The sequence below is a fragment of the Ambystoma mexicanum genome, chromosome 10 (assembly GCF_040938575.1).
Source record: "Ambystoma mexicanum isolate Mex_15411 chromosome 10, UKY_AmexF1_1, whole genome shotgun sequence".
Classification (NCBI taxonomy): Eukaryota; Metazoa; Chordata; class Amphibia; order Caudata; family Ambystomatidae; genus Ambystoma; species Ambystoma mexicanum.
The window spans coordinates 1,511,137,867-1,511,165,429 of record NC_090932.1 but is presented as its reverse complement, the minus strand read 5'-3'; the positions used below and the strand labels follow the sequence as shown (position 1 = coordinate 1,511,165,429).

The window sequence follows — 27,563 nt, the reverse complement described above, 5'->3', positions numbered from 1 at the left end:
AGTTTAAAATTAATTTCCGTAGAATGTGAGGGTCAGAATAGTACTTTGGACACAGGACGGTTTCGTTTTTGGAGATTGTGGCACTGACAGATTCTTAGCTTTGAGTTTAGGTAGGGAAACACCTCTAGTGGAGGAACAGCAGCATTTTTCCAACCCCTTTAAATTATCAATAAAAAAGTCTTTAGCCAAACCCATGTCTAACTTGTGTCCGAGTTTCATTCCTAACTCCTCACATACTGTACAAAAGGAAATCCCAGCTCTTTGTCAAACATTTCAAAGCGTGGCACTATCGCTGAATAGATAAACTACTTGTGATCAATTCTGCAACTCACTGGTGAGTGAGTTTTCCTATAGTGTAAGCATTCTTAAATGAAGAGGGTCAAGACGTTTTATGCAAATGTAGTGCTCGGGAAAAAAACGACCGAGTACAGTGGAGGCTAAAGGTTACACACGCACACTGTACTGCATATTAATCCATATCTGTGCAGGAGGTCCAGACTATGTTTGATCATTCGAGACAGTCTCTTTGCTGGACCCGCTGTCCACTGAGTAATTTTCTTTTGGAAGTCGGAAAGATAGAGCTCACTAGGTGGTTGCCACTTTGAAACCTTTATGTTTTTACTGTAATGAGACAGGTTATCGTTTTTCAGATTGCCCTTTTAGTGCATGGGCTTTTTAGTGTTTTTTTTTCTACGCAACGGTCAGAGAGCGGGGACCAATCAGATCCAATGAACTCCCTTAACGTCAGCCAACATATTTTTCTGGATACATGGTGAGAAAGGAATTCCTAATGTCAAAAGCTTTTCTCTCCCAGCCATCCCCTTCTATCACACAAACATTTCACACTGGAACTTTACAAAAAGCTAGAGAAATACAATACCCGTGTTCTTTCAGCTTCTCCACATCTTCTGCTGGATTGCTTCCTCCAATTAAAAGCGTCTGGCTGAAACAAAAAAGTGCTTATTGAAAAATAAGAATACATGAATCTCAAAAGCTTGGGTTGGTAATCCCTCTCGTGGAACGCCCCTGAATGCCTAAACTTGCAACCAGGTATTTTTGATGCAACACAGAGTGCAGAATGAAGTCTATTCCAAATCAGGCACTGTATGGATGGGAGTCTAATGGCATAAAACGCTGTGCTGAGTGAGGCATTTTCAGGGCACCAGAAGTAGATGGACAAATTAGAGGTCCATTAACTGGACATTACAGCGCTACCGACAGCCCTGCGACCACCGAGTGATTGCCAACCAGTAATGCATGGGCATTCTTCTACATTTCCCTCCATTTGACAAGGAGACAATGACATTTAATAACCCAAGGGACATGCACGGACTCACAGAGTTACTACGGTTAGAATCTGGGTATGGGCACTCTTAAATCAAACCACGAAAAATTAAAAACATTACTCACCTAAACTGGGGAAAGGGTTTGATAAAATGAGATAGCACCTCGTCAATTTGAATTGCAAGCTCTCTTGTCGGTGTAATAATAATAGCTCCCACCTGCCCATTAAGAAAGACAACGAATGGTGTCATTTGCCATGAACATTCAGTACTGCATTATCACAATTACGAACAGAAACATAGGCATGAAAAAACATGATATTAAACAATTTTCTTTAAACGGTTCAAAAGCATAATCCCAAATGCTTAAGTACGTACGAGACATTATCATTACAAATCTGAGTAACGTTTACATTTGCAGTTTTTTCAAATAAGAATAAAGACAAAAGGCAGAGCTTGTTTTATTACCATATGTAGGTTTTCAAAAATGCATTTTTACATGTATATAAATAACAGTATGGTGTGCAAAATAAAGTGCATTCAGAACCAAAAGTAGTAATACTACTCAATGATACTGGTATACAAAATAGAAATACCCAAACTCAGAGATTATACAAACTGGCAAAGATGATAAAACGATCCATATTCACATGCTTGGTTCAAACACAATTTACAAGAGAATAGATCTCAGTCAGGCAGCGCACCCTTTCCATACATGTGTACAACTCGGGGGATCACTGCATAAAGAATCAAGGCCAATAACAACAGTGCCATTGAGAATAGTAATTTAAATAATGCCTTTTATTTAAAAGACCAATTACATACAGAATAAAGGTTTCCTGTAGCGATTTTAAATAAATAAATAAATAGCAAGCGTTCTATGCACACACCCACATACATGGAAAGGTTCATATAAACTACCGTGCCTGTGTGTAACAAGCATTGGCAAAGCCAACAATGTTTGGCTTCTGTATAGGTACTGTTCTCCTATGCCCAGGTAATCACACCATTTTCCAGCAGTTGCCATTTTATTGCCAGGTAGTGAGATTGTGGTAGTGCCTTGCAAATGCCTATCCCATGCATACACACAGACACCCAAACTGTTAGCTTTGTCAATGCTTGTTTTCCTTTCTTTCTAGTCACGTATCTTTTTTTTTTGACGGTTTTTCTTAGGAGTTATCCTAAGAAAATGTATCAAATTGGTCGATTTCCATGTTTTCAAACTACTTCTTTCTGTTGTACCATAAGTTTCCTTGGTACAGAGTCGCCTCTTAAGACCACAGTCATTCGTTTGTTTCCAGATGTCATTTAGGTAGACGGATGTTCCTCTTTGATTTGTCGAAATATTGCAACAATTTGATTTACCAACGCTATCGTCCATCTTGTGGTTTCACCAGATATCAAACGCTTCCATAGGTCGTTTTCACATATCATCCAGGGGTTTTCGATCAAGGGTATTAGGTGAACTAGTCTGTGTTTCTTGGTTTTTGGGCAGTTTATTGACAGGTGTTTCAGAGTTTCTGTCACCTCCGTCGATTTGCACAAACGGCATTCTTTTTTTTCGGACGCACCTCTGATGCACAAAATTTCTTGAGTTAGAAGCAAGTTTAATCTAGCTTTCATAAACAACGTTCTTTTTCTTTTTTCAGGAAATTTGACGCAATATTTCAGTGGAGATTTCACTTTGTTAAAAGTAGATGGGAGATGTGATAGAAGTTTATTCTCTGGTGCTGCCTCTAGTGTGTTCATCCAATCCATGGTTATCATTTTTTGCTTTATTCGTTCTGGGTTATCGATCAGTTCTTTTTCTGTGCAGGTTATTTCCTCCAGTTTCTCTTTTCTCTTTTCCAGCTATCTATTCAGTGCTGCATATTTGCCACTTTCTATTTCCTCCTTTATGATTTTGAGGGCTGGTAGCGACTCGGGCAGAATTATTTTCCGGAAAAAGCTCATGGCGCTTTGCTCTACCATGGATGCCAGGGATACCAGACCTAGTTCTCTTCGGATTGCCGCCATAGCAGTGGATTTGGGGAGTCCCAGCACTGACTTCCATATCAGTCCTTCCAGTTTTGTCCATATTGATGAATGAATGCATAGAGAGACTTCTGTTCCATACGTTAGAACTGGGACCGCTTTTCCTTTACAGAAGTTAATTGCGGGCATTAGGGAGAACTTGCCATATTTTCTATCGATCACTTTAATTTGTGATGTCAGCCTTTTAACCTTTTCCCACAGCGTCTTTTGCATGGCTATGTCAGTTCCTGAGCTGTCAATTTCGACCCCTAGATATTTGATGTTTTCAACCGTTTCAATTTTGTTGTTTTCAAGGTTCCAAACCATTTTTTTAGTTTTTCTATTCGTTGCTTTCTCGATTTTGTTGATTTCTAGGTGGTTAGTGTGGATGTATTTAGCTAGGTTTGACATTTGCGCTGTAGTCCGACTTTGGTTTGATCGATAAAGATCACGTCATCTGCGTATAATAGTCTGGGGATGAAAGTTTTGCCCAGTTTTGGTCGGAAGCTCCTTATTTCGGCTTCTGAGGCTTGCAGATTGCTCAAGAAGGCAATAAACAAAGCTGGGGCTAGGGGGCATCCCTGTTTGACCCCTCTTTGACCAAATCTTGATCCCTTCGAAGAGTGTACCGTGTTGACTTAATTTCACTCTTATGGTGTTGTTCGAGTGTAGTGCTTTGATGGGCTCGAGTATCGATTGTGGGCAGTTCCAGAGTAGTAGTTTCTCCCAGAGCATGTTTCTATCGATGGATGTTCACGCCCTCCTTTTTTATATAGTGGTACGATCACTGCTTTCAGCCATGACTCGGGGATATGTTGTTTAGCCTCGCATTCTGCAAAAATTCCGCTAATTACGTTCGACCACTCATTCGGAAATTTCTTGAGTTCCACGTTAGTCGGGCCCGGGGGCTCTTGATGTTTTCAGTTTCTTAATTTTGTCTGCAATGTCTTCCGGGTTGGATAGATTCACCCAGGTTGAAATTGGGTTTTTACCTTTCGCTACTTTTGCAACCTTCAGGTCTTCGAATTCTTTCGTTAGGTACGATGTCCATTTTTCTTCCGCAACTGCGTTGATCATCGGCGCGGTCTGATTCGCGGATGTTGTTTTTATTAGAGACCAGAATTTGCTAGATTTTTTAGACGAAAGTCTCTTCATCATCTCCTCTGCATCCAGTTGATATTGTGTCGCCCTTTGTTGTTTGCTGGTGCCAATTCGCGCTGGTGTTTGTTTTTTTAGCCGTTTTCTTCAGGCGTCGTCCCATTTTTCTCTGTTCAACCCCCTCTTTGTTAAAGGCATGTTTTGGATAGGTCATGGAGGCGTCCGTTTTTTTTTAGTGTTTTTTTGTAGGGGGCTAACAGTGGTATGTAGTCTGGTCTTTCGTCTATTTTGTTTAGATTGTTGGTCTGGATTTTTTGGTCCCAATCGTTTTTAATTTTCAGAATGTTTGCTTCCGTTAGTCTCAGTCGTGTTTGTTGATTGTTTGGCTCTGTTATTGGGCGATACCTGGATTTTGTAGGTCTCCAACCCTGCCAATTACACGACAGCAGGTTGTGATCGCTGTCCAGTGTTCTTTCCACTCTAAAAGTTTTTATCGCTTGCGTTAAGCCTGTGGAAATGCTTATGTAGTCTAAGGTGGCACTTGAGGATCCACGTTCCCATGTAGGTAAGTTAGTTTGGTTGGGGAACAGCGTATCTAAGTTTTGTAAATTTCTTGTAGCGATGAGGTCGTTCCAGGCCTTCCCGCGCTCTCTTGTTTGATCAGATGTTAAAGAATACCGGTTGTCAGATGGGTTTGTCGGTTTTTGATTGCTACAGTTTGCGTTGAGGTCCCTGCAGATTATGATTTCGACGTCTTCGAAATCTTCGTAGAGTTGGTCAATCGTGGAGCTCATACTAGCGCAAAATGTTTTCGTTGAAATACACTGGGGGTTCCAGTAGCAGGTGACTATAGCTAACACATTTGGATTTTGTCCTTTTTTTGGTTCCTGTTGGGCCCATGATGACACCACTACTAGGCTTCTTTCCAATTTCTCGGCTCTGTTAAACCGCAACCTATTTTTATCGCGATTAGTAGGCCAGATGACAGTCTTCCTAGAAGGCCTTTCTCGGCTGGTGAAATAACAACTGTAAAGCCGTCCAGTGCTGGTTTAGTCATCAGCCACGTTTCCTGTAGGCATAAGATGTCGAAGCTGCCCAGGTTTACATCTCCTGCTACCGTTAGGTGCGCGTGGTCCCGGGTGTTCCAGGATCCTAGGATAAAATTCTTCGGGTCGTTCCTCTCTGAATTTAACTGTTGTGTTAAGGTCGAAATCTGGCCCTGGTCGTTGCTATTTATCTGATTTTTTGTTCCACGTTGCTGTCAACCAGTTCCAACGCCCCTTCGCCTGCCTCTGGTCCGCCGTCTTGCTCTTTTCTTTTGGGGTCTCTAGAGTCAGTGAAGATGTGTGTCTTGATTTACCTGGCTGTACGTCGGTGATCGGACTTTGGGATGAGCAGTGTCTTAGGTTTTCTTGACTCGGGTGGAATCCCCCTTTTCTTGTAGTGCCAGCTGGCCGGCGTCTTTCTGGTGATTCTGATTTCTTTATTTCTGTCAAACGCAGACTCATCAGTTCCAGTTCTTTGCAGGCTGCTTGGTCAATTCCTTCCGTTCCGTTAATTTTGATGTGAATGTACGCTTTTGCTTGATTACCGTCATGGTACAGTTCCACTAACTTGATATCTTCCGATCTTAGATGTCTCAGGTATTTCAATCTCTTTATCATCTGGAGAATTGCTGGTCGATTCAGTGGCTCCTTATCTTTCCTTGGGTCTTGTTGCTCTAACTTGAATGTTCGTGTTTGATGGTTAAGTGTGTTTTCCTTTGCCGCTCTCTCAGCCCGTTGTCTCGGGGTCTTGACCCTGCTTGTGCTTATGGGTCTGGCGGGCGATTCTTTGCAGTATGAATTGTGGGTGTCTCTCTGCTTTGTGGCACTATAGTCTCTGGTTGATTTAGAGCGGCTAGGGTTTTCCTTTTTATGCTTTGTCTCTCTCTCTGTTCGCTGATGATTGTCTTTTTGTTGCTGCTCGGAAATTTTTCTTATCGGGCTATCTTTTGTTTTGTGCTTTTTTATTTCGGTTAGAAGGAAGCCTGTTTGCTCCACTTCTTTGAAGGCTGTTTTTTCAATGTGATTAATACTTTCTGCTTTTACGTGTAGGTATGCTTTCGCCGTTCTCCCGCTATGATACGGCTCTACCAGAGTTATGTTTTTTCTTTTAAAATTCTTGAGAGATTGGGTGTTTTTCATTATCTGAATGACAGTTGGTCAGTTTAATATGAGAAAGTCTTTCCTTTCACCATTTTGCTCCAGCTTGAATAGGCGAGTTTCTTCTTTTCTTTTTGTTTGTTCAAGCTCAATTCTGCTTCTCCATCTGTTCTTTGGAGCTGGGTTTTTTTCTCCATCTTCATTTGCCTGACTTGTCTGTTTCCGCTTTTTCGTGGTGGCCCTCTTTTTTTTGGGGTATGTTGACCTCGAGTGTCCCATTTCTTTCTTTGGTCTTTTTGGCAGGCGTGTTATCGGGCTCATTAGTAATGAGGTTATGGTCTTCCTAGTGTTGCGTTAGATTCATTAGATTCGGGTCTGCCATAAATTCCTCTGTAGTTTTGGGAGAATTTGTTATCCGACAAGTCTCCAGGTGTGTTGTAGCTGGTGTTTTTAACTCTTCCGCTGTTGATACCTGTTTTTTGAGTATTTGGCCCGTAAGTGCCAATTTTATCTTTTGCTGTGTTTTGTTATTTTGTGGCAGTGGTTTTATTTGGTTTTATTCTGCACTCATTTCCAATGGCGATGCGTTTTTAGTTGTAATCCACAAGCCCTCTTCGAGGCGCGTTAATTGATGCCCGGTTCTGCAGTGCTTTTTGGAAGTTGTTTTGGCACACTAGGTCTTTGATTTTTTTTTTCTAGTTCTTCTATTTTGTTTTCCTGTGGTCGTTTGTGTGTGTATTTCAAATCTTCAATCGCCGTTATATAGCTTTCCACGTGCGATATTTTGTTAATCATATTAGACATCATTGCCGTGTTGTCTCAAATTTCTTCTTTTATTGCTTCGTAGAGTTTGCAGAATGGTGCAAGTACAACTGACATAGCAGACATGATTGTGATCATGTCTGGGTTCTTATTTGGTGAAACTCTCTGCATTCCGGCTGCTATGTTGCTTATTCTTCGGTTTTTCGGTGAAGTATGTGTTTTCTCTGGTCTTTTTTTCAGCAAAGGTGTATTTGGTGGGGATTTAGCAAGCAGTACACGTTGCTCGTCTTCAGGGATTGCTCTTTCTCATGCCAGTCTTTATGTAGGTGCTTCCACCTCCTGTTCGAGCTCTCTTTCGTCTTTGTCGGTTGACCTCGGTGTCCTCAAAATGCTGGTTGTCAGATGGGGCTTGGTCCATGCGTATCTTCCCTCTTTTGCCCTTACCACTGGGCTTAGCTCTTTGTCGATTTCTACGAGTTCAATGTCGGAGGTATCTTCCCTTGTCGTGTCCTTTCCGGGTTTTTTTCCCTGTGGGTGTAGCGGATGCGTCAATGCTTCTGTTTTTTTGGAGATTCCTTCCACTTCTTTAGTTGTTGTTTTGGTGGGACGATATCCCTCAGTTGTCAGGCTTGCCTCTGTTGACTCAGTGTTTTCCGTTGCTTGCTCCAAAGTTGTATTGTTCAAGCTGATTCGTTGATTGTCATTTGTATGGTTTACATGTGGAGCTGTGGTCCAAATTGAGTCGGTTTTCCTTTGTTTAGGTCCCGGAGGGTGATCGTGGGCAACTGCTAGCATTTCTGCATCAGAGATTTCAATCTCTGTCGTCAGCTGCCTTTTATACGGTTGTGTAAAGAAGGCCTTCAAGGGACATGATAGCAGAGGGTTTGGTAGGGGTTTCGAGGAGGTTCTTCTCTTTTAGGATAGTTTTTGGTTTGTTCGAGGTTTGTTTCGTGTGTCTGGTTGTTGATTTTTTTTTGGGGTTTAGCGTTTTCGTTCTTTTTTCCTTTAGTGCTCTTGGGTTTTCTTTGCCTTCTTCCTCCTCTGATTCTTTGTGTGAAATGTCCGAGAGGTTGGGTGTCTCTCCCGTGGAATTGGGATCTTCTTCGATGGATACGATGGAAGATGAGTGTGTTCCGGACCCGATCGTATCACATTCCTTATTCTGCGTCTCAGGTTTTTTCCCACATTGCTTCTCAGTCGTAGGGTGTGGTGCGTTTCCCATGCTTGTCTTTTTTGGGCGGTGGAACATGGCCTTTATTTTCATTGTGGATTGGGGGTTTTCGATGGTGGGGGTTCTTTTCTGCCCCTGTGCCCCTGTTAATTCCAAACTTTGATTCTGTCGGCGGCCATCCTGTGGGCCATGTGTGATCTCCTGATGGAGGCAGGGTGAATCGGGGCTCACCTCTCTCCCCGCCTTCCCTGCTGCTGGTGGAGGGTGGCGAGGCCCGATGTCCAGTAATTCGTCCTCTTCAGGTGTGGCGGTCGGTGTCGTGCGCGCTTCTGTGTCCGCCCGGGACTTTGGGCGGAGGGCGTTTTCCTGGATCGGTATCTCAGCTTCATTACCAGCTGGTTGCCGCCCCTCTTCTCCGCTCGCAGTCCGCCCTGTCCCGTGAGTACTCCCGCCACAAGGGCTTCGAGCGGACTGCTTGCTGATATAGGGGGTGCCGAGGGCAATCCCTCGATTGTCATCTCTTCGCCGGCGGTACTCACCGACCCATTTCATCCCGGGGTGTCGGTCTTGGGCACAGCACTGTACACGGCGGGGAGGGGTAGGCTGCTCGCTTCACCTTCACTTCTCTCGAGCAGGCCAGCCACGCCTCCTGCTCCCGCCAGGACCAGCAAAGTCGGCGGTGGGAGCAGCGTCAACAGCGGTTTCGACAGAGTTGGTTCTGCTGCTCCCGATGTTGCTGGTACCCTCTCGGCGGAAGCCCCGATAAGGTCTGTTTCTCCTTTTGTGTTTTCATTGTTTTTGAAATTAGGCAGGTTTGTGCCGCTCGATTCTTTCTTATGCTTAGGCGCGGTTCGGCTCGATCCTGAGCCCTGCAAATTCCTTCCTCCATTGTTATTGAATGAGCGCATCTCTTCCACCTCGCTGACTGGTTGTGGAGTGGACGGGCAGGGGGATCTGTTGCATGGGGAGGATGTGTTTGGCACGTTTGGTTTTTTCTGGGTTCTCCCCTTCGAGCGTACTTCAGGCTCCATATGGGTTCTGCCGTGGGTCTGCAGCGGACTGCTGCAGACTGCTCCTTCACCTCTGCTCCCAGCTCTGCTCACCGCTTCGCGGTGTATTTGGGTTTTTAAACTGCTTCCTGTAAGACAACGATGAGGACTGGCTGCACACTGCAGACTGCTCCTTCGCCTCTGCTCCCAGCTCCGCTCACCGCTTTGCGGTGTATTTCGGTTTTAAACTGCTTCCTGTAAGACAATGATGAGGACTGGCTGCAGACTACTCCTTCACCTCTGCTCCCAGCTCCCGCATTTAGAATGCAAAATCACAATTAAAATGGCCAGTATACGAAAAAAAAGACTTAATGCTCAATCCTGGATAGGAACTACCCGGGAAATTTTTCTTTTAAAGGGTTTTGGATTTCTGTCTTGTGCAAGAAAAGCATTTAGCAGATTACCAATATGTGTACAAAGCAGCTTCAGGCGGTAAATAAATACTGTATTGGGCAATAATAAAATGTTTGGCGAGTCATAGTAATTGATAACAGCCTGCCACCCGAGTCAATAATTCAGAGCACAATTAGCTCCCCAAACACACAACGGAGTACCACGCCCTCGTTTTTTTTTTTACCCCGAAAGAATAAAGGTCCACGCAAAGTACACGGCCGACACTTCACACAAAAGGAAATAAGAAAAAACACAATAAAAAGGCGCACCATCGAACTGACAGGGAGCGAGATGTCTTCCATTTTCCATGATGTTAGCTCAGTGTAGAGCAAGAAAAGGGGTGCGTTTGGGGTGGTTTGGTGTAATTCACCATATGCACTGGTGGGACAGTGCAGAGTACAGGATATGCCAGATGGCAGCAGGCAAATGGTGGTGGCAGTGATGGGGTGATCGGGAGGGAAGAGAGCCAGATCCCACCCGCCAACGACAAGAAACTTCAAGATCAGTAGGGATACTAAGCCTATTTGAAACACTGTGGGTGGTAGATATCTGGAGGTTTCTGCACCATGGGTAGCAAGACTACTCATACTTCTCGCACATACACCGCACCTGTCACACATTGATTGGTTATTGGCCACCCCCCAGTTGATGCTGTACGTAGACAGCATAGCCTTAGGGACAAGAGTTACTCAGACCACGCGCCAATCCTACTAACGATCCAGATATATCACCCATCCCCTCCTCCAAGGTCCTCCTGGAAACTATACGACCCTAGCCTCAATGGTATTGCCCTTCACAACAATATTGCGCAGGCCATTAGGAATTTCTTCTGTGAAAACAAAGAGGGACCCACATTGATAGCAACAGTATGGGACTCAATGAAAACAGTAATTAGAGGGAAACTCATAGCCCAGGGGGGTGATCTATCACAAACGGCGAGCATTGGTGAACTCCGACTTGTAGGGCGAGGTCGCAGCAGCAGAGCAGTTACATAGAAAGGGGTGGTCCCCGAAAGCACATAGAAAGCTACAAATTGACCGCAATAAGCTTGAGGCGCACCTGGAGGAACAAACGGCCCAGGCCTTAATCACAACAAAACAAGGATATTACACCAAAGGGAATAAAGCAAACAAGTTCCTGGTTAGGAAGTTAGCGAAAATAACGGCTAGCAGTGGAGCACCTATGCAAGACTATGTCGGTCACACCCCGCTCTGTGGTGGAGCAAAAGCTATAACATAGAAAAGGCTACCCTTCCCCACCTTACTGACTCGGAGAGAGATACATTGGGACCTTCCCATCACAATGGAGGAAGTAGACTCAGTAATTAAATCCCTGAAAGCAAGAGCCCCTAGCCCTGATAGCTTTATGCCACAGTTTTATAGAATGTTCTGGGCACAACTCCTGAAACCCCTGACCTCCTTGTTTAATTCCTTCCGACAGACCAGTAGGGCGACAATTCATGGAAAAATCCCCAACCATCCTCCTGTTAAAGCTGGATAAAGACCACTCCACCTCCTACTATAACCTGGTTGTTAAACATTGACGCAAATATCTATTACAAAGTCCTGGCTAACAGGCGGACTATGGTGATGCCCAGGATGATTGACGTGTTTCAGACCGGATTAGTTTCGGGCTCTAGTCCTGGTGGAAATCGTGGCAATGGACTATGGTAAAATGGCTCTCTTGGTGTTGGATGCCACTAAAGCTTTTGATAAAGATGACTGGTCCTTTATGAAACTAACCCTAGAGGTGTTCCGCTTAGGGCAATCCTTTTGAACCATGGACCCAATTATAACCCACCCAAGACATCGCTATTGGTAAACCAAAGACCATAAAGGACCATATGCCTTATGTGCAGAACGAGACAGCGGTGCCCCCGTTCTCTATTAATTTTTGCCCTAATAATTAAGCCTTTCGCTAAACGGGTCAGAGCCAACCTAGCCAACGAAGGTGTAATGGTAGGGCATAAACAATTCAAGCGGTCATCATATGCTGATGACTTTATGTTATCCCTTGCAAAGGTCCAATCGTCCTTCAGGTACTCCCTTATAGAACTGGAATCCTTTGAGCGCACAGATGGCTTTGCCGCCAACTATCACAAATCCAGAGCGCTAGAGGTTGGCCTGATGGAGGAGGATATTGCTGCCATCTGCCTGTGTTGTCCAATTAAACGGGAAAATAAAAAAGCAATAAAATACCTAGGTGGCTAGATTCTATCGCGACCGAAGGAACTATACACACATTTCCCAAACCTCTAGACCTAGATAGTTGGAGAACTCATGAAATCTCATTAATGGGACATATTAAAGCATGCAAAATGAACATCCTACCAAGGTTCCTCTATCACTATGCGGTGCTCCCGGTGGAGCTCCCACGGCAACCCCCAATGCATTTACAACAAAAGGTCCTCTGATTCATTTGGCTGGGAAAAAAGCCTAGAATTCCCAAACAGGTAATGATGGGCAGCGGACACTTGGGGGGGCATGGGAGGCCTGGATTTACCATGAAATGAAATTACCATGCAGCAGCACAATTGCCCGCCTGGAGCGAGGACTGCAGGGCTGAGGGGAGTACATATCTAAGCTCTACAAACCCCTGCAGCCTGATATGTGGTCACTGCAACCTGGGTATATGTCGTAGTGGGAAGCAGACTTGGGCCGCCCCATGGACAACCAGAGCTGGGTGAACATTTGGTCGCGTAATTAATCCTCATCGAAATGCGTGACCAACATGGAATAAACCTTTAAACTGATGTGCCGCTGGTACTACTCCCCCTCCCCCTCCCCACCGGTCAGGCTCCATAAGATCAAGAACTCTATGTACCTGTCTTGCTGGAGGAGTTGTCGAGCAATGGGAACATTCTTCCATTTGTGGTGGGAATGTCCATGGGCGCAGTCCTTCTGGGGAAAGGTGTTGAAAAGGAGGACCCAGGTTCAACCGCTGGCTAGAGCTCGAGGTTATGCTGCTCAGGGTCCTCGCACTTGATATATACCCAAAATTGGGGATGAAGGCCAACCTAATCCCTCATCTCCTTCTGGTTGGCGAAGGTTTCCCTCGCCCGGGCCTGAAAGGCCTCAGGAGGGAACTCGCATTTCCCAGTGGTGGACCAAAGCATGGGACAGCCTAGTGGCAGAAAAGGTCACGGCAGCCAAGGAGAGGGTTTTACACTGATTTACTGAGATCTAATCCCCGATCCTGAAATATGGACTGGAGTTTCCCATACAAGTATATAAACCACGGCAAGTGGCACAGTTCCTACAGGCCTTTCAGTAGGTTGAATGCTTGCCAGGGATGGCGGGTACAAGGGGTGTGGATGTAACAGGGGGATGGGGTGGAATGTTATGAGGCATCAAGTGGTATTCTGTAACTCCATAATATATAAGCATCAAAGTTATGCTGCTCATATGCAACCATACTTTAAAAAAGTGGTTTAAAAAAAATATATACATATATCAATCCTTATAGAACTATGTTAGGCGAAAAGTGTACAATTGTGGCATTATTCCCGCCATCTTGACTTGGAGACTATAAATACCAGAATGCAATTCGGCAAAAGACAAGAAAATGGCATTTGGGTTTTAAAAATGTATTTTCAAGGCTTATAACAAACTGCAATGTGTGAAAGGATTACTTGTTAGCGTTCCAGTGTTTTACAAATGCAGGGTTGACCTAGATGTGATGAAAAGATTACATTCTACCAAAAATAAACGCTTTTTGGTATTCAATACGAACCTCTGAAAATAACATTTACTCTAAAACTGCTCTGTGTGATATTGGCCTGGAGGAGGGTGCACAATAAGGCAACTAACCTGTGCTTTCTGTGTGCTTTCAGAATTAAATTCCCATTTGCATTTCTTCACACGGAAAGGTTAGGAGCATCTTGTCCAAAACAATGGTCCCTGAAATGAGGCATGATTTATAAATCGCTCCCAATTCAAAAACTCTCCATGAAGAAAGGTAGTACGAAGCAGCAATTAAAGGGGCCTGCAGCTTCTGATAGGCTGCTGGGTGCAGTTGCTCTAGAGAGCCACAGGAGGCAGGGAGGTGACCGTGGCCTCAGACAAGCCTCGTACATGTAGCTGCACATGGCTTTCCTTTTAAAGCTGAGAGGCAGCTGCCACTTGCTCTACTCCAGACAGATTAGACAGGTCAGGCCTATTAAAGGAGGGCTCTTTCACCGGAATGAGAGAAAAGAAAGGTGCCAATGTGTGCTGCAGAGAGACTGGCAAGAGATTAAAGGAGCTTAACACTCGCACATAGAGCTCAACTGAAACCAGAGTTTTCTGGATTCTCCTGAGGAGAAAGAAAACAGTCTCAAGGGACTTTTGCTGGGCTTTTTTGGGTTTTACCAAAAATCAGAAAGCCTACCGATGCTGTACCCGTTCCATGAGAGTTAAAGCTTGCCCTGCTGGGGCCCTTGCTATACCAATTCCGTGTTAAGCATACTTGTCCTGTTGTCACCCATGCCCTACCTGTTCTGTGTTAGTGAAGCTTGCACTGTTGGGGCTCATGTCGTACCTGTTCTGTGTGAGAGAAGCTTTCCCTGCTGAGCCCAAGCTGTATATATTCGTTGTGAGGGAACCTTGCCCTGCTGTGGCCCTTGCAGTACTCATTCCGTATGAGTGATGCTTGACCTGCTGTGGCCCATGCAGAAGCACTGCATAAGTAAAGCGTGCACTGCTGTGGCCCATGATGCACCCATTCTTTCTAAGTAAATCCTGCCCTATTGTGGGCTGTGCTGTATCCATTCCATATGAGTGAAACTTACCCTGCTGTGGCCTATGCTTCAACACTCACTGTGTAAGTAAGGCTTGCACTGTTGTGGCCATGCAGTACCTGTTCTGTGACAGTAAAACTTCCATTGCTGCGGCCCTTGTTATGTCCATTCCGTTTGTGGGAATCCTGCTGTGGCCTATACCTGTTCTGTCTGAGTAAAGCTTGCCCTGCTGTGGGATGTGTTGTACCCATTCCATATGAGTGACACGTGGCCTGATGTAGCTCATGCTGTAACTGTTGCGTTATATTATGCTACTGATCTTTTTACTGTGCCTTTTGCATGGTGTCTAGGTTCACTGGCGGATCTGAAAGATAGGAGAGTCAGTGAAGTTAATGGGAAGAGAGAGGAAATGCAGGACAACTTTGTTCATTGCTAGCATCCTGTAGGTCATCCTGATATTTTCCTCAAAACTCCTGATGCTTCAAACTAACCTTCTCCTGGCTCCCATCGCCTCGAACATCCACTTCTCAACTCTTTCTCCAATCCCCTTTGTCGCTCACCAACTCGATCCATAATTCTTCTGCCACCAGCTGCTACTACAAACACTCACACTGTTGATATAGCTTTGAGAACCTTTCCCTGGGTATGCACCTGTTGTCGTGAATGAGGGAGGGGCAGTGATTAAGTGTACTTAAATGATTCATCCATGTTTTTTTGGAACTGTAGGGTGGATGTATGCTTTAAAAAGCTTAGCCACCATCTTGGATTTTACTTTCACCAGTGGTGGGGATATTGATGCTCAAGATTGTCCAGGGTGCTCCTTTTGTTTGCATATGGCATGGAGTCCGGGCTCACATTCAACAGGAGTGACGATTGAGTAGGAGTAAAGGAAAATCACGTGTAAGATCTCTAAGGTCTTGCTGCCGGGAAATTAATGCAGAATCTATTTCTGAATCAGATGCACTGCGTGATTTGTAATGGCAAGTGTAGTGCCCCTCTGATCTTTAAGCACACATACTACACAAATGTGAGAAAATGGCATGTCACTTGTCTGAAACGTGTTTTCTACTGGCGCTAAAGACATTTAAATCCTTTGCTATATGCTTTCCTCTGATTGCATCATTCAATTCTCTTAAAGGGACAGTGTGTACACATTCTGCTGCTCCACGAACATACAAAGTAATTGTCTCACAGATTCATTATTGTTTCAGCTGACCAGGTTAATGTGCCATTTCCCTTAATGGCACAGTTTCCTTAAATGGCCTCATGTGACCGTCCTCTAATTAGGGGTGGGCTCTAGGTGTAGATCACCAGGGGAACTTCCCCATACCATCCTATGGGCCAATCATCCACTAGATCACGAATTCATCCAGCCCGCTTGGTAACCTAACCACGTTTCCTCACTGCTAGATAGGGGACTTTGTCACAATATGTACTGGCATTCTATACGTCTGGACACAGCTTCTAATAGACAGGGTGAAAATAATGCTGTGCAAGCCTATATTTTGGGTATATGTCTATATGTGAAATGAATTAACATATATCCCCAGAATCCGCGTAGCAAATAGTACATTTTGCCACAACATGGTGTCACACGCGTGCATACACACTTAGCCTAATGAGGACCTGCCTTTGTCTGTACACTAGGTATTCACAAGTGTTGAGAAGAAACAAGTTCTTTCTTTTCACTTTGGGCGCTCATTAGAAAGACAAGTCCTCACTTCAATTGTGTGAATCCTTGTTAGACCTCAAAGAGCAAAATTACCCGTCACTGCAGAAAGTCGGCATGGATTCATGGTTGCTGGTCATTTCTTGGCTTTAGCCACATGACCCATGTTAAACACCCAATCCACTTAATCAATTTAAATAAGCAAAGCACAATCAGTTTCCCAAAACGATTTTAGATCCCAATGGTCCAGAGTAAGTCACTGAGGAACACCGAATTGATAATGCACTAATAATGTTTAGCATGAAAGAAGCTGAACATAACTAAGATATGCTCGTCTTCCACAACAAGTTGTTTTCTTTAAAAAACATTTAATAGACATGTTGCCCTTACCTGCATTTTCTTTAACTTTTCTTCCCGCCGTAGTAAAATTTCTATAAGTGGAATGACAAAAGCTAATGTTTTGCCACTGCCTGTTACCTAGAAAGTCAATTATAGGATTCAGTTTTGTTCAATGAACAGCCCAGAATATGAACAGTATCATCTACTTCAAATATATACTTACTGCTTCTGCTGCAATGTCTTTATTTCTCATAAACAAGGGAATCGTTGCAGACTGAATGACAAAGGAACACTATATTAATACAGATACTATCGCAATGGAACAGGTAGTACAAAACAAAACATCTTGTGAATAAAGATTATTTCACATAAAGCAGTAAATACAACTTTAGTTCATCTACTAACCTTCCTAACACTAGTTTCCACTGAATCTGTTCTGTACTACTATATTTTTTGACAAAAATATCTTACCGACCTGTACTCATTTTGTCACTTTACTGAAGAAAATATTTCTTTACATGCAATTAGTTTTTAAAAGAAATCTAGAGTGTTTTAAAAAATTAAGGGGATTACCGTGTGCAAGTCCCATGCATCACTAGACACACACTTCTACTTCCACAATGAACCACTCTTCAGGGATATCGCCATAGCATGTTCGACATATGCTCGGTCTCATGCCGTTTGAACAGCCACAATAATAGTAAGTTGCATATCTTTAACTGCGGTCCTCTTTTTGCACTTTGTATCTTGTATGATTTATATGCTCATCATATTCCCTTTTAAAATTCTCAAAGCCTGAAAACACTTACTATGAAGTACTTCTAAAAGGTTGCTACGAGAAACAACCCAAATGACACCATAGAGCAGGGCTCACATATTTAAGTTGTTCACTACTGGCCAGTCACACAAAGGTCAGTCGCCACCTCATTTTTATACATACTGTGAGAAACCTGAAGGTGTCTCCCTGGCTAGTAGCAGGGGATCTGTCATGTTGGTTGACAGGACACAGCCAGCCATCGCTATTGGATCCAGTTCCTGGGGGCGGACCAGTGAGGCTGGATCACCTGGATGGAGGGGTCCTTGGGGAGTGGGAGGCCAACGGGTGAGACGCGCAATCTCCTTCAATATCTTTTCCCCATCCTACAATGTAGGATATTGCAAAACACTGCCCCCCCCTCTTCTGACACGAAAGACAACAGACTAACACCAGAGCCGTTTACCCGACATGTCTCAATACAAGGATCAGGCAAAGTCAGGCAATTGATCAGAATCGCACACACCGGACAGCCCTTTCCCTTCCCCACAGGGATAAAAGGTGGAACACAAGAGCACAGGATGAGCAAGGCAGACCGCACAACATGAGAGCTAACTCAGCACAGCATTTCAAGAGGAGGAGAAAGACGACGCATACCGATAGGGGGACAAAGAGAGAAGCGACCTTGCCCTTTCTGATCAAGGCCAGTGAAACCCCAGAAGGCGGGAACATAAGACCGCAAACAATAACCAGGGCATGTTGCAACAAATGTCAACGGTACACAAGACCCTTCTCTGCTGATTACCAAGCCGGGGAGAGAAGCTTGTCTCAGAGGTAACCCCCTTGACTCCAATGAGGAGAAAGCCAAGCAGTTCATCACAACCGGTGAGTTGAGGGGAGAACCAATGAGAAACCAAACTGCGTTGAACGAAAAGTATCAAACCGCTAATTTGAACTGTGAAAGGCTTAAAAGAGCGAGTGATGAAAAGGGGAAAACCAGCAACAGAGGAATCCGACACCATGTGGGTGCTCACGCAGAAAACTCTGGCCGATTACCCAATGATAGAAACTACCATAACCAGAGGGCATTGGGAAGAGGCAAGAGAGGTCAAAGTGGTCATACAGGGGTCTTGTAAAATCCTCTGTACCATTGAAAGTCTTTGACCTACAGATGATTGTGAAGGAAAGGGAGATGGATCCCGCTTGGTGAAATTAGCGCATGAACTGTGTGTCGTAAAAGTTGGCAAAAGCGAACCCGGTAGAGGGATGTTAACAAAAAAGGGGCATGGCCTGAAGTCGCTATGAACATTGTGTTGACAGGAGTGAACCCGACCCAGCCCACCAAAATACCTCCGCAGATGGCCCACTCCAACCCACACCACCATTACTGTGCCCATCTGCCCCCAGGGTGGGAAAAATGTGCTGCCCCACCCTTCTGGGGCCATGGGGGGAAGAGGGCCACTTACATAGTAAGCAGCCCCATTACCCCCCCCCCCCCACTTCAAAAACAGAACCCTGGTGGTCTAGTGGCATTGCCGTGCGCGGATTGAGCGATCCGAGCCCAGCAATGCTTCAAATAAGGTGACTCTCCCCTTTCCAACGACACCTCCCTCGATATCAACGGCACAATACTGCCAGAGATCGAGGGAAAGGGGGAGGGGAACTCACCTTCTCTTTTCACCGCAGCAGCCAAAAATGGGTGCCACAGTGAAATTTACTTTCAGTTTCACATCAGCTTGCATTACGAACGTTGACGTGAAACTGAAGGAACTCCAACCCCACGGGCCATGAGGTGGAACCTCCTCCTCGCATAGCCCGGGGGTTGAATTTTAGTTTCGTGTGATCGCTGCTTTGCAGCGATCGCACAAACTGCAGTGCCAAAAAGGACAAGATAGCTCGTCCTTGGCACTTAAGGGGTTAAAAGAACGCAAGCTGCTGTATTGAAGTAAACAAAAAACCTGTTGAGTAAATCGTAGAAAAATCAAGGCGCAAGAAGTTTCTTCAAATTGTTATTGTCAAGGCCAGCAGTCAAGGAAGCATTCTCCCAGATTGACTTGGTGGGTGCTAAAGGAGCCTCAGGCCCAGACCTTAATGTGATCCAGTCTGTGACAGTTGGAAACTGGGGAACATTAGACATAAGGCCTGGCTGCAGCAGAGGATGCAAGTCAGCCTACTATATCTTCTTAATTTGTTCAGGCACCTTTGGCAACTGAGCCGATTAATACTCCGCCTCAGCCTTTTTCAACACATGTAAATCTTGGCGTGGGCCACCCTACAGGGGCTGCCCCTGATGCTTCCATTAATCAACACCAACCTTATGTCTCTACTCCGTCAGCGAGTGAACAAAACTGTGGCCCAGTGGGCCCACTGGCCATATGGGTCCTCTCTAAATAACAAAATCCTCAAAATTTATCTCTGGCATTTGCCGTTGAAAGCGTAATTCCGGAACCTTGCGGGTCAGTGCTGAATCATTTAAATCTCCTGTCACTTTACAGAGGGGTATCTATATTGGCTTCACTTAAGAGATGAGATGTTGAAATAGTGTTCTTCCCGGATCGGGCAAGACTTGATTGCGCAGTGATCATCCTAAAATCCAAATTAGTGATGGATACTTCGATAAAGGAACGGGACAGTCTGCGGTGTTTGGGGTATGACTTCCTGTCATATCTTATCAAATCTGACCAAGAGAGTTCGCAGAGGAATGGACAGGGCGGGGGTGAAAATCATCCACCTCATCCCGGGCAGGGTTCGCTGGATGACCACATTCTTGCCTTAAAAAATTAAATATTGGCCTCAGAGGAAAGCCGGGACATGTCATGGCTATTTTCACAGATTAGGCCCTAGACCTTTGGCCACTAATTGAGTCAAAAGAGGTGCACTGTGATTTTCCTCCTACCTCTATTTCGATACCTTCATTTAACTCGCAACGTCATACTTAATTATTTACAAATGGTGTACTATCTGCTTTATTTAAAAACCACACTCTTCTGCTGTTACAGGAAACGTGTCTTAAGGAGCAGCCAGCCTTTGATGGATTTGAGGTGGGGGCCTATTAACTAAGATTAAAATGTCCCCTTACATTAGAGTGATCTCTCGGTATGATCTGAGATTTGGAGTTTTGGCAACACACATTAGATTCCTTGGCTCTTTACATATGGACGGGTTGGTGTTTAATCAATGATAGAGGCACTCTTCCCGTTTCACCGTGTTGCGGCTGCTGGAACATCCACCTTTACAGTACCATTTAGCAGAAGACGACCCATACCAGTGAAACACTCCTCCCATAACTTTCCATTTAGCGGTTTTTTATTTTTTTCTTGTGGTAGACACTAGACTCCCCAGTGAAATACAGTTAAGAGTTCAGATCACCCGCCACCACCACATGGTCCAACGGAGCGACGAAGTCCCATTGTGCTACACAAAGTAAGTTAGTCTGATTGTGGCCAATGCCACCACACCCACACGCCAATATATAGAATATCTTTATGGATAAGTGGCTGTTAGACAACTGTTCTCTTTTTGAAGTCATTAAAACGATATGCAGCGATCATTCAATCTTAACTGCTGAATTTGACCTGGTGACAATTGGAACATCTAAGACCTTTTTGTTGGTGGGGCCGGGGGGTGCTCGGCCAATCTTAATACCCAGGGCAATCGTCTTAAATGGTCAACAAATATGCTCGCTAGAGTGAATCATTCACTTGTCAGTATGATGGGGGAACAGACTACACAGGAATTGCAATCAGATCTCATGGCAGACAATTTCGGATGTTTTATTTCCAGTGTCATTGATCCAAACATTTCCAGGAAGGGACAAGCAGCATCTAGACCGTCATCCCATGTACATGTGTACAAAAGGTAGCTGGTCCTTAGACAAAGACAACTGAGCTGGAAGGAGGTGCATCAATAAAGACCCCTCTATCTCTTCCTGGGAAAAAACTATACAAATTAAGAAACTTGACCAACCCTACAAGAACTGGTTGCAAGGGTGCAAAATGCAGAGGCTCCAGTTAAATGGTGGACAAATGCTAGATGCACTGGTGGATAAAAACTTAGGCTCCTTTTGGTCATTGACGAACGCCTCCGGTAAGGTTCAGCAGGGTAGACTGGTGAATGCAGTCACAGAGAAGGACTGGATTGACCATTTTGAGGCACTATATGCTCCATTTGTTTCGCGCTCTGAAACACCTGTGTATGAGCGCGATACAAATAAAGTTGACATTGGGAGAGAGGTGTCAAAGGAGAGACTTGTAAAAATTAATTGGTGCCATTAGTAACTCGAGGACACCAGGTCCAAATGGATTAACGAAATCAACTTTTTAGGGCAAACCCGACGGTTTGGGCAGACATCCGGTCTACTCTATTTGGAGACATTATTAAGAGGGGAAAATGTCTCCTCCCTCTTGGCAAAGGGCACACATTATTCCCATTTACAAAAATGGGGGATAGGGCTCAGCCAATGAACTACCGTCCAATTGCCATTCTGGACGCGGATTCCAAAATGTTTTCATGCTTGCTACTGGAACACTTGGAGTCTTGGGCCACTACCCACAATTTAATATCAAAATGGTAGACTGGCTTTAGAAAGGGGGTGGGCAACCAACGGAATGGTCTATTGTTGAAGTGCATCCAGAGGCAGACTTGGGCAAAAGGGGGGGGGGGAGAACAGGTCTTTGGCTCAATTGATTTAGCAGCAGCATTCGATAGAGTGGACCACTCACTGCTGTGGGCGAGAAATGGGATATTCCTGCAGGGCAGCTTAGTCTACTGGTAACACTTCATACTAATTCAACGATACAAGTAACATTAAACCAGGAGGGTCATCTGACACGCCAGGTTAAAACGCACAGAGGTGTTAAGCAGGGGTGTTTCTTGGGCCCCTTTCTTTACACTCTATATATGGCAGATTTAGAACCTTTTTTACAATCTAGGGCCTTTGCAACTCCCAAAATTGCAAATATAAGGCTGTTGTGGACATGATATGCTGACGATTTCATTGTGTTTGATAAATCACTCCCATTGGTCTCCGGTCATGCATTTGACAAATGGTACGAAACAGACTGCCTTTAAATGGCATGTGAAGTCGAATCCGGTGGAGAGGATTGATTCCCTCATATCTAGGCTTCAAGATTCTTTCCAAACCACCATTCACTCTAGTGAGATCATGGCTACTTTCGAAAACAACAAAGCTACTAAATCAGCTATATAGGGTGGATTCAAAATTTGGGAAATGTTCCTTATTGCATGGAAACGCTTCTATGAAGGCAAAGTGATACCAACACTACTTTATGGGATATATGATCCTAGGGTACTGGACTATGTCCTATTTCTTGAAGCCTTGATGTACAGAAGAATCCTTTGTCTCCGCCTGCCCCCTCGGCGCCACATGAATTATTTGGAATTAATTGGGTGTAACGTCCCTCAAGGTGAGAGAACTTTGGAAATATCTATCTCTTTATAGAAAAATGCTGGCACTGCAGCCCAATTCGTTGTGGTGCGATTTTGCAAATTCAGGCGAAGAGGTGGGTATCAGTGTGGTGGTTGAAATCAAGAACATCACACTTTTACCTTTGAAGGAATTGGGATGTACTGAGGGCGATTTGGTGGGCAATCCTGAAAGAGATATATATGCTTTAGATTGGGCAAACACAGTGGATGAATTCCATGCTTATCTATCCCTTGGTCACTTGAAAACAGGTCTATAAAAATAATGAGAATCTTGGCTCCTTATTTATCAATTTATGCCAACAGATCCACGCGCTCCTTTTTTTAAAATGAGATTTCGTCTGAATTGATTGCGTACAAAGGACATTCTTTTCAGATATGGTCAGGTTGAGCTGGAAGCTGTCAACTGTAGATTATGTACCCAAGTCAAAGAAACCAATAGGCATTTAGTGTTGGAGTGTGCAGCTCTTGAAAGAAAAAGAGTTTAAGAAGTTTGTTTTTATCAAGCAATCAATTTTGGAATTACTCTTTGTTAGGTCTACACACATCAATTGTGAACGCAGTGTGTATATTTTTTGAATCACTTCAATACAAAGAATCTTACTACTATTTGTTGATTTATATGTGGTAGTAAGGAATGAGATTACTTTATGTTTGTATTTTAATTTGTTAATTTAGACCTTATTGGATGCAGTTGTATTGAAGTTTTTTTCTTTTTCCTTATTGTTTTTATTTGAAAATGAATGTTGTGGATGCTATCCTTTTAATATGGATTTGTTAAAGGTTGGATTAAGTTTTAACCAATAAAACAGAAAAAAACAGAAAAGGAAAATAACACTGGAAGTGAGGAGAAAAGGAGGAGGAGATCAGGGGGGTGAGAGGGGCAAGGCAGATGTTGAAGAGCCACAGCAAGAGGATAGAGCCTTGAGGGACGCCGCAGGTGGAGAGTGATAGGTGAGCGAAAAGAGCCCAGTTGAACCTGGGAAGGCCGGTCGGAGAGGAAGGAAGTCAACCAGTCAAGTGCCAGGCCTGTGTTGCCAAGAGTGTCGCAGAGACAATTTGTCAGGGTGGCACTAATGACCATGTCGAAGTCAAATGAAAGATCCAGAAGGATAAGAACGAATGGAGAGTTGGGATCGAGATTTGAGAGCAAGTCTTCACAGGTGTTCAGCACAGCCAGACTGGTGCTTGTGGAGACAAGCAACAGATTCAGTGTGTTGGATCGGTCGGGAGATGACCAGCTTCTCCAGGGGTTGGCCCAGGAAAGGGGTAATGGAGCTAGGGCGATAGTTAGTTGGGCAGAAGGGGTCCGCAGAGGGTTTTTTGAGGGGAGGATGCACATAGGAGTGCTTGCGGGGTAGAGGGAAGGAGCCAGTGGCCAAGGAGTGATTAAAGAAATCGGCCAAGGCTGACACTAGGGAGGCAATGTTGTCCTTGATAGTTCTGGAGGAGCAGGGGAGCACCTGTTTGGAGGAGATTTTCATAGAGCGGACTTGAGCGGACTAGAGCGGAGACCTCATCGGGTGCTATGGGTGAGAAAGAGGAAAGTAGGAGGGAAGGGGAGAAGGGGGCCAAATGAGGCCCGAGAGCTGTGGCGGCGTGAGGGATGGGAGTAGGGGAGAGTGAGGACAGCATGGCCTGAGTTTTGGTTAAGAATTGGGAGGCCAGTGAAGTACAGAGGGTCAGGGAAGAAATGGAGATTGGAGAGTTCCTTGCAGATTTTAAACAGCTCGCCCATGTTGTTAGTGGCTCCAGCGATGCAGGCTTGGATATAGGCCCTCTTCTACGAGCGGATGGAGAGTCTGTATTGGCTTTGGAGCAGGCAGCAGGCCAGTCTGTCAGAGGATGTACCTGATGCCCGCCACTTCCGTTCAGCAACTCTGCACTTGCGTTTCAGAGAGTCTAGGTTGGAATCATACCAGTGTTGCGCTTGGAGGCAGGCGTCAAGAAGATCCTCATGACAGGAGCAAGGATGTCCAGGGTGTTGGTGATAGAGAGGTGTATATTAGCAAGGGCAGAGTCAGTGTGGGAGTCAGTGGCAGGAGTGAGAGGTGGGGAATGAAAATGGCAGCAAAAGCAGCAACTGACACTTGCTTCATCCGTCGAATGACAGAAGGAGACTGGCAGTGCAGACAGAGGCTTAGCGGGGGGACCGAAGTGATCCAGTTTAGAGGACAAGAGAGCATGGTCAGATCAGGAGAGAGGTGTAGTGAGAGGGTTGGAGATGGAGATGTCTGCTGAGATGAAAGCATACAAGGCATGTCTGTCTGAGCGCGTCAGAGCTGAGGGGTGAATGGTGAGGGAAAGCAAGTCATAGAGGCTGTGGAAATAGTCCAGTGGCCGAATCAGGAGAGTCAAGGTGAATACTGAAGTCTCAGAGGAGGAGATGCTTAGAGGTGGAGGAAAGAAGAGAAGAGGTGAGGCCTTAAATTAGCCTGTAGGCCGCAAAGCTGTCTCGCTTTCCTTTTGTTTAAAAGAGCCTATAGTTCAGGGAGATTTTTTATAAAGATCAGATGAAATCCCATTGGGACCTGGGCAACGATCAGGCGCTTGCTTATGGATAGGATTTCCTTCACAGAAAATACCAAGTTGCTATGGTTTGATTCTTATCGGGGCAGTCAGTGGCTCATTTCCGGTGGGGTTTGGCGATCACAGTTGCAAAATTATATGATGTCTGGAGAGTGTCTTTCTTTATAAAGATTCAAAAAATGAGATACGCAGGCAGAATCCTCAACCGAGGCAGCAGCACCATTATTCGTTTGCATGTACAAAGGACCCTGTTGACGATGTCCCAAAACTTGCAGCAGTCCTTTGAAGAGACGGCCGCAAGCAATGAGCTCCAGCCATCCTTACCTAAAACCTTCTTCCTAGTCAGGATAGAACTTTGATAGAGCACAGGCTGTTATCAATAGTTTAAATGAGGATGGACATTTAAAGCGGATAGCTGGTGTTTTTTTGCCCCAGTGCACTCTTGGTTGAACCGCCCCCTTGGTTTAGATATACGATTGTGGCGCATGTTTGGAAAAAAAAAAAACAGTCTATGTAATTCATCAATTCAGTAAATGCTTCCACAAAGATAGTTAATAATATCCCAGTTGCTTTTTGTCATCCTTTGTGTTAATAGAACTTCATACTCGACCAGCTTTTCCTGCCCCATTGGCTGTCCTATTCCGTGTGGACTATATGTGGTATAACATTGAAGTTTCTAAGGTTTGGTTGCCATCTGATTTTAAGCACAATTGTATGGTGGTCTCCAGGACAAATAAAATCCTGCAACTTTGGCCACAAATGTAATGAGATACAAAAGTAAGCAATTGTGGGAAACCCCTGGTGACCCGGGATGCCATTAGCGGTGCGACCATTGGTTGATCGCAAACCCCATTCTACAAGATAAGTATAAAACATCAAGCATGTGGATGTCATACAGGAATCACTCATATTGGGCTCCGACGGGCCTATTAAAAGATCTTCTGTTTGGACAAATAAGTCCCGGGGGGCAGGTGGGAACCCATTACCATTTTTTAGATAAAGATCACTAAGACCATAAACAGCTAAATACAAACAACCAGACACATTCCAGACGAGACTGGAAATAATATGTCTACTGAACATTCAAAATTGTACTCATGGAGACACAGAAAAGATCAGAAAGAGCCTGTAACAAGCAGAGAAAATGCTGATCAACTAATCAGACAGCTGATCCATTTAAGGTGAACCAACATTAAAACATGAACTGTGCCACACATGCGATACATCTGTGTACCCATCGTTGCATCAGCATAAAAAAGTCCCATAAACTGGCTAGATATATGGAAGTTGTTGCCATGTCTTAAGCAAATACCACCAACTAACCTTCTAGCCTCAAACCCTACCTGACACCACATGCTTCGACATAACTCTGAAACTCTGAATGCCAACCACTCAAACATAACCACAAAGTAGTTGGCACACATGAACCTGATTGGGTCACCACATCTTTAGCTATAATAAAAGGCCCGATGTATGTTCGTCCCTGTATGTTTGTCCAATGCAGTCATAGCTTCGCCTGTTGTCAGCGCTAGAGGGAGCGGTTGCCTAGGATATATAGAGACCATGCAGCTATAGGCTTAGGATATATAGTGGTCCTACCGTGTTGATGAAAACCTGAACTTTGGCCCATGTACACAGGCCTGTACACTAATAAAATTATATTTGTTAACAAACATACAGAGTGCAGTGTATGTCAAAGCTACGCCTCAACAGACCCGGACCCAAAAACATTTAGAAGGTTACATTCACACAGAGGCTGGACCCTTCTGATCTTCACACAATAGCACTGTGGCAACAGCAAACTTACTTCTCTCACTCTACTAAAATCCCACACCACCCAACTCCAACAATTCAACAGAGGAACAATCTTTCAGGCACCTTGCGCCTGCCTTTTGGAAGATGGAGAGGACATACTAAAAACTTCTCAACGATTCAAACAAAGCCTTCAAGAAACGAGTTGTATCGGTTTCCAATCTGAAAAGAGTTGGTAGACAAGTCTCGCAAACTGCTTGGTTACTCTTGCGGCATTTTAGCATTATATAAATGAAAATACCATCATAACGTATACTGAAGAGCTGTAGTAAAGGGATGGCTGCAGCAACAGGGATTTCAGGTGACACAACAATGTTTTAGGGTACAACATTCATCTTACTTAAAAATCACCAGTTTCTTGCTAAGACTAGCCAAAATGTTGAAC

The 27,563-nt window shown here is 44.5% G+C and overlaps 1 protein-coding gene across 1 annotated transcript in view; it reads right to left on the bottom strand.

The window, feature by feature from the left end:
- The window catches only part of DDX55 (DEAD-box helicase 55), a 345,960-nt gene that overhangs the window by 274,955 nt on the left and 43,442 nt on the right, over positions 1-27,563 (bottom strand). Inside the window, exons 2-5 of the mRNA XM_069619685.1 lie at positions 16,862-16,912; positions 16,690-16,776; positions 1,411-1,502; positions 881-943 (exon numbers count right to left, since the gene is read on the bottom strand). Of these exons, the coding sequence (XP_069475786.1) occupies positions 881-943; positions 1,411-1,502; positions 16,690-16,776; positions 16,862-16,912 (293 nt within the window). The remainder of the gene's footprint in view (positions 1-880; positions 944-1,410; positions 1,503-16,689; positions 16,777-16,861; positions 16,913-27,563) is intronic.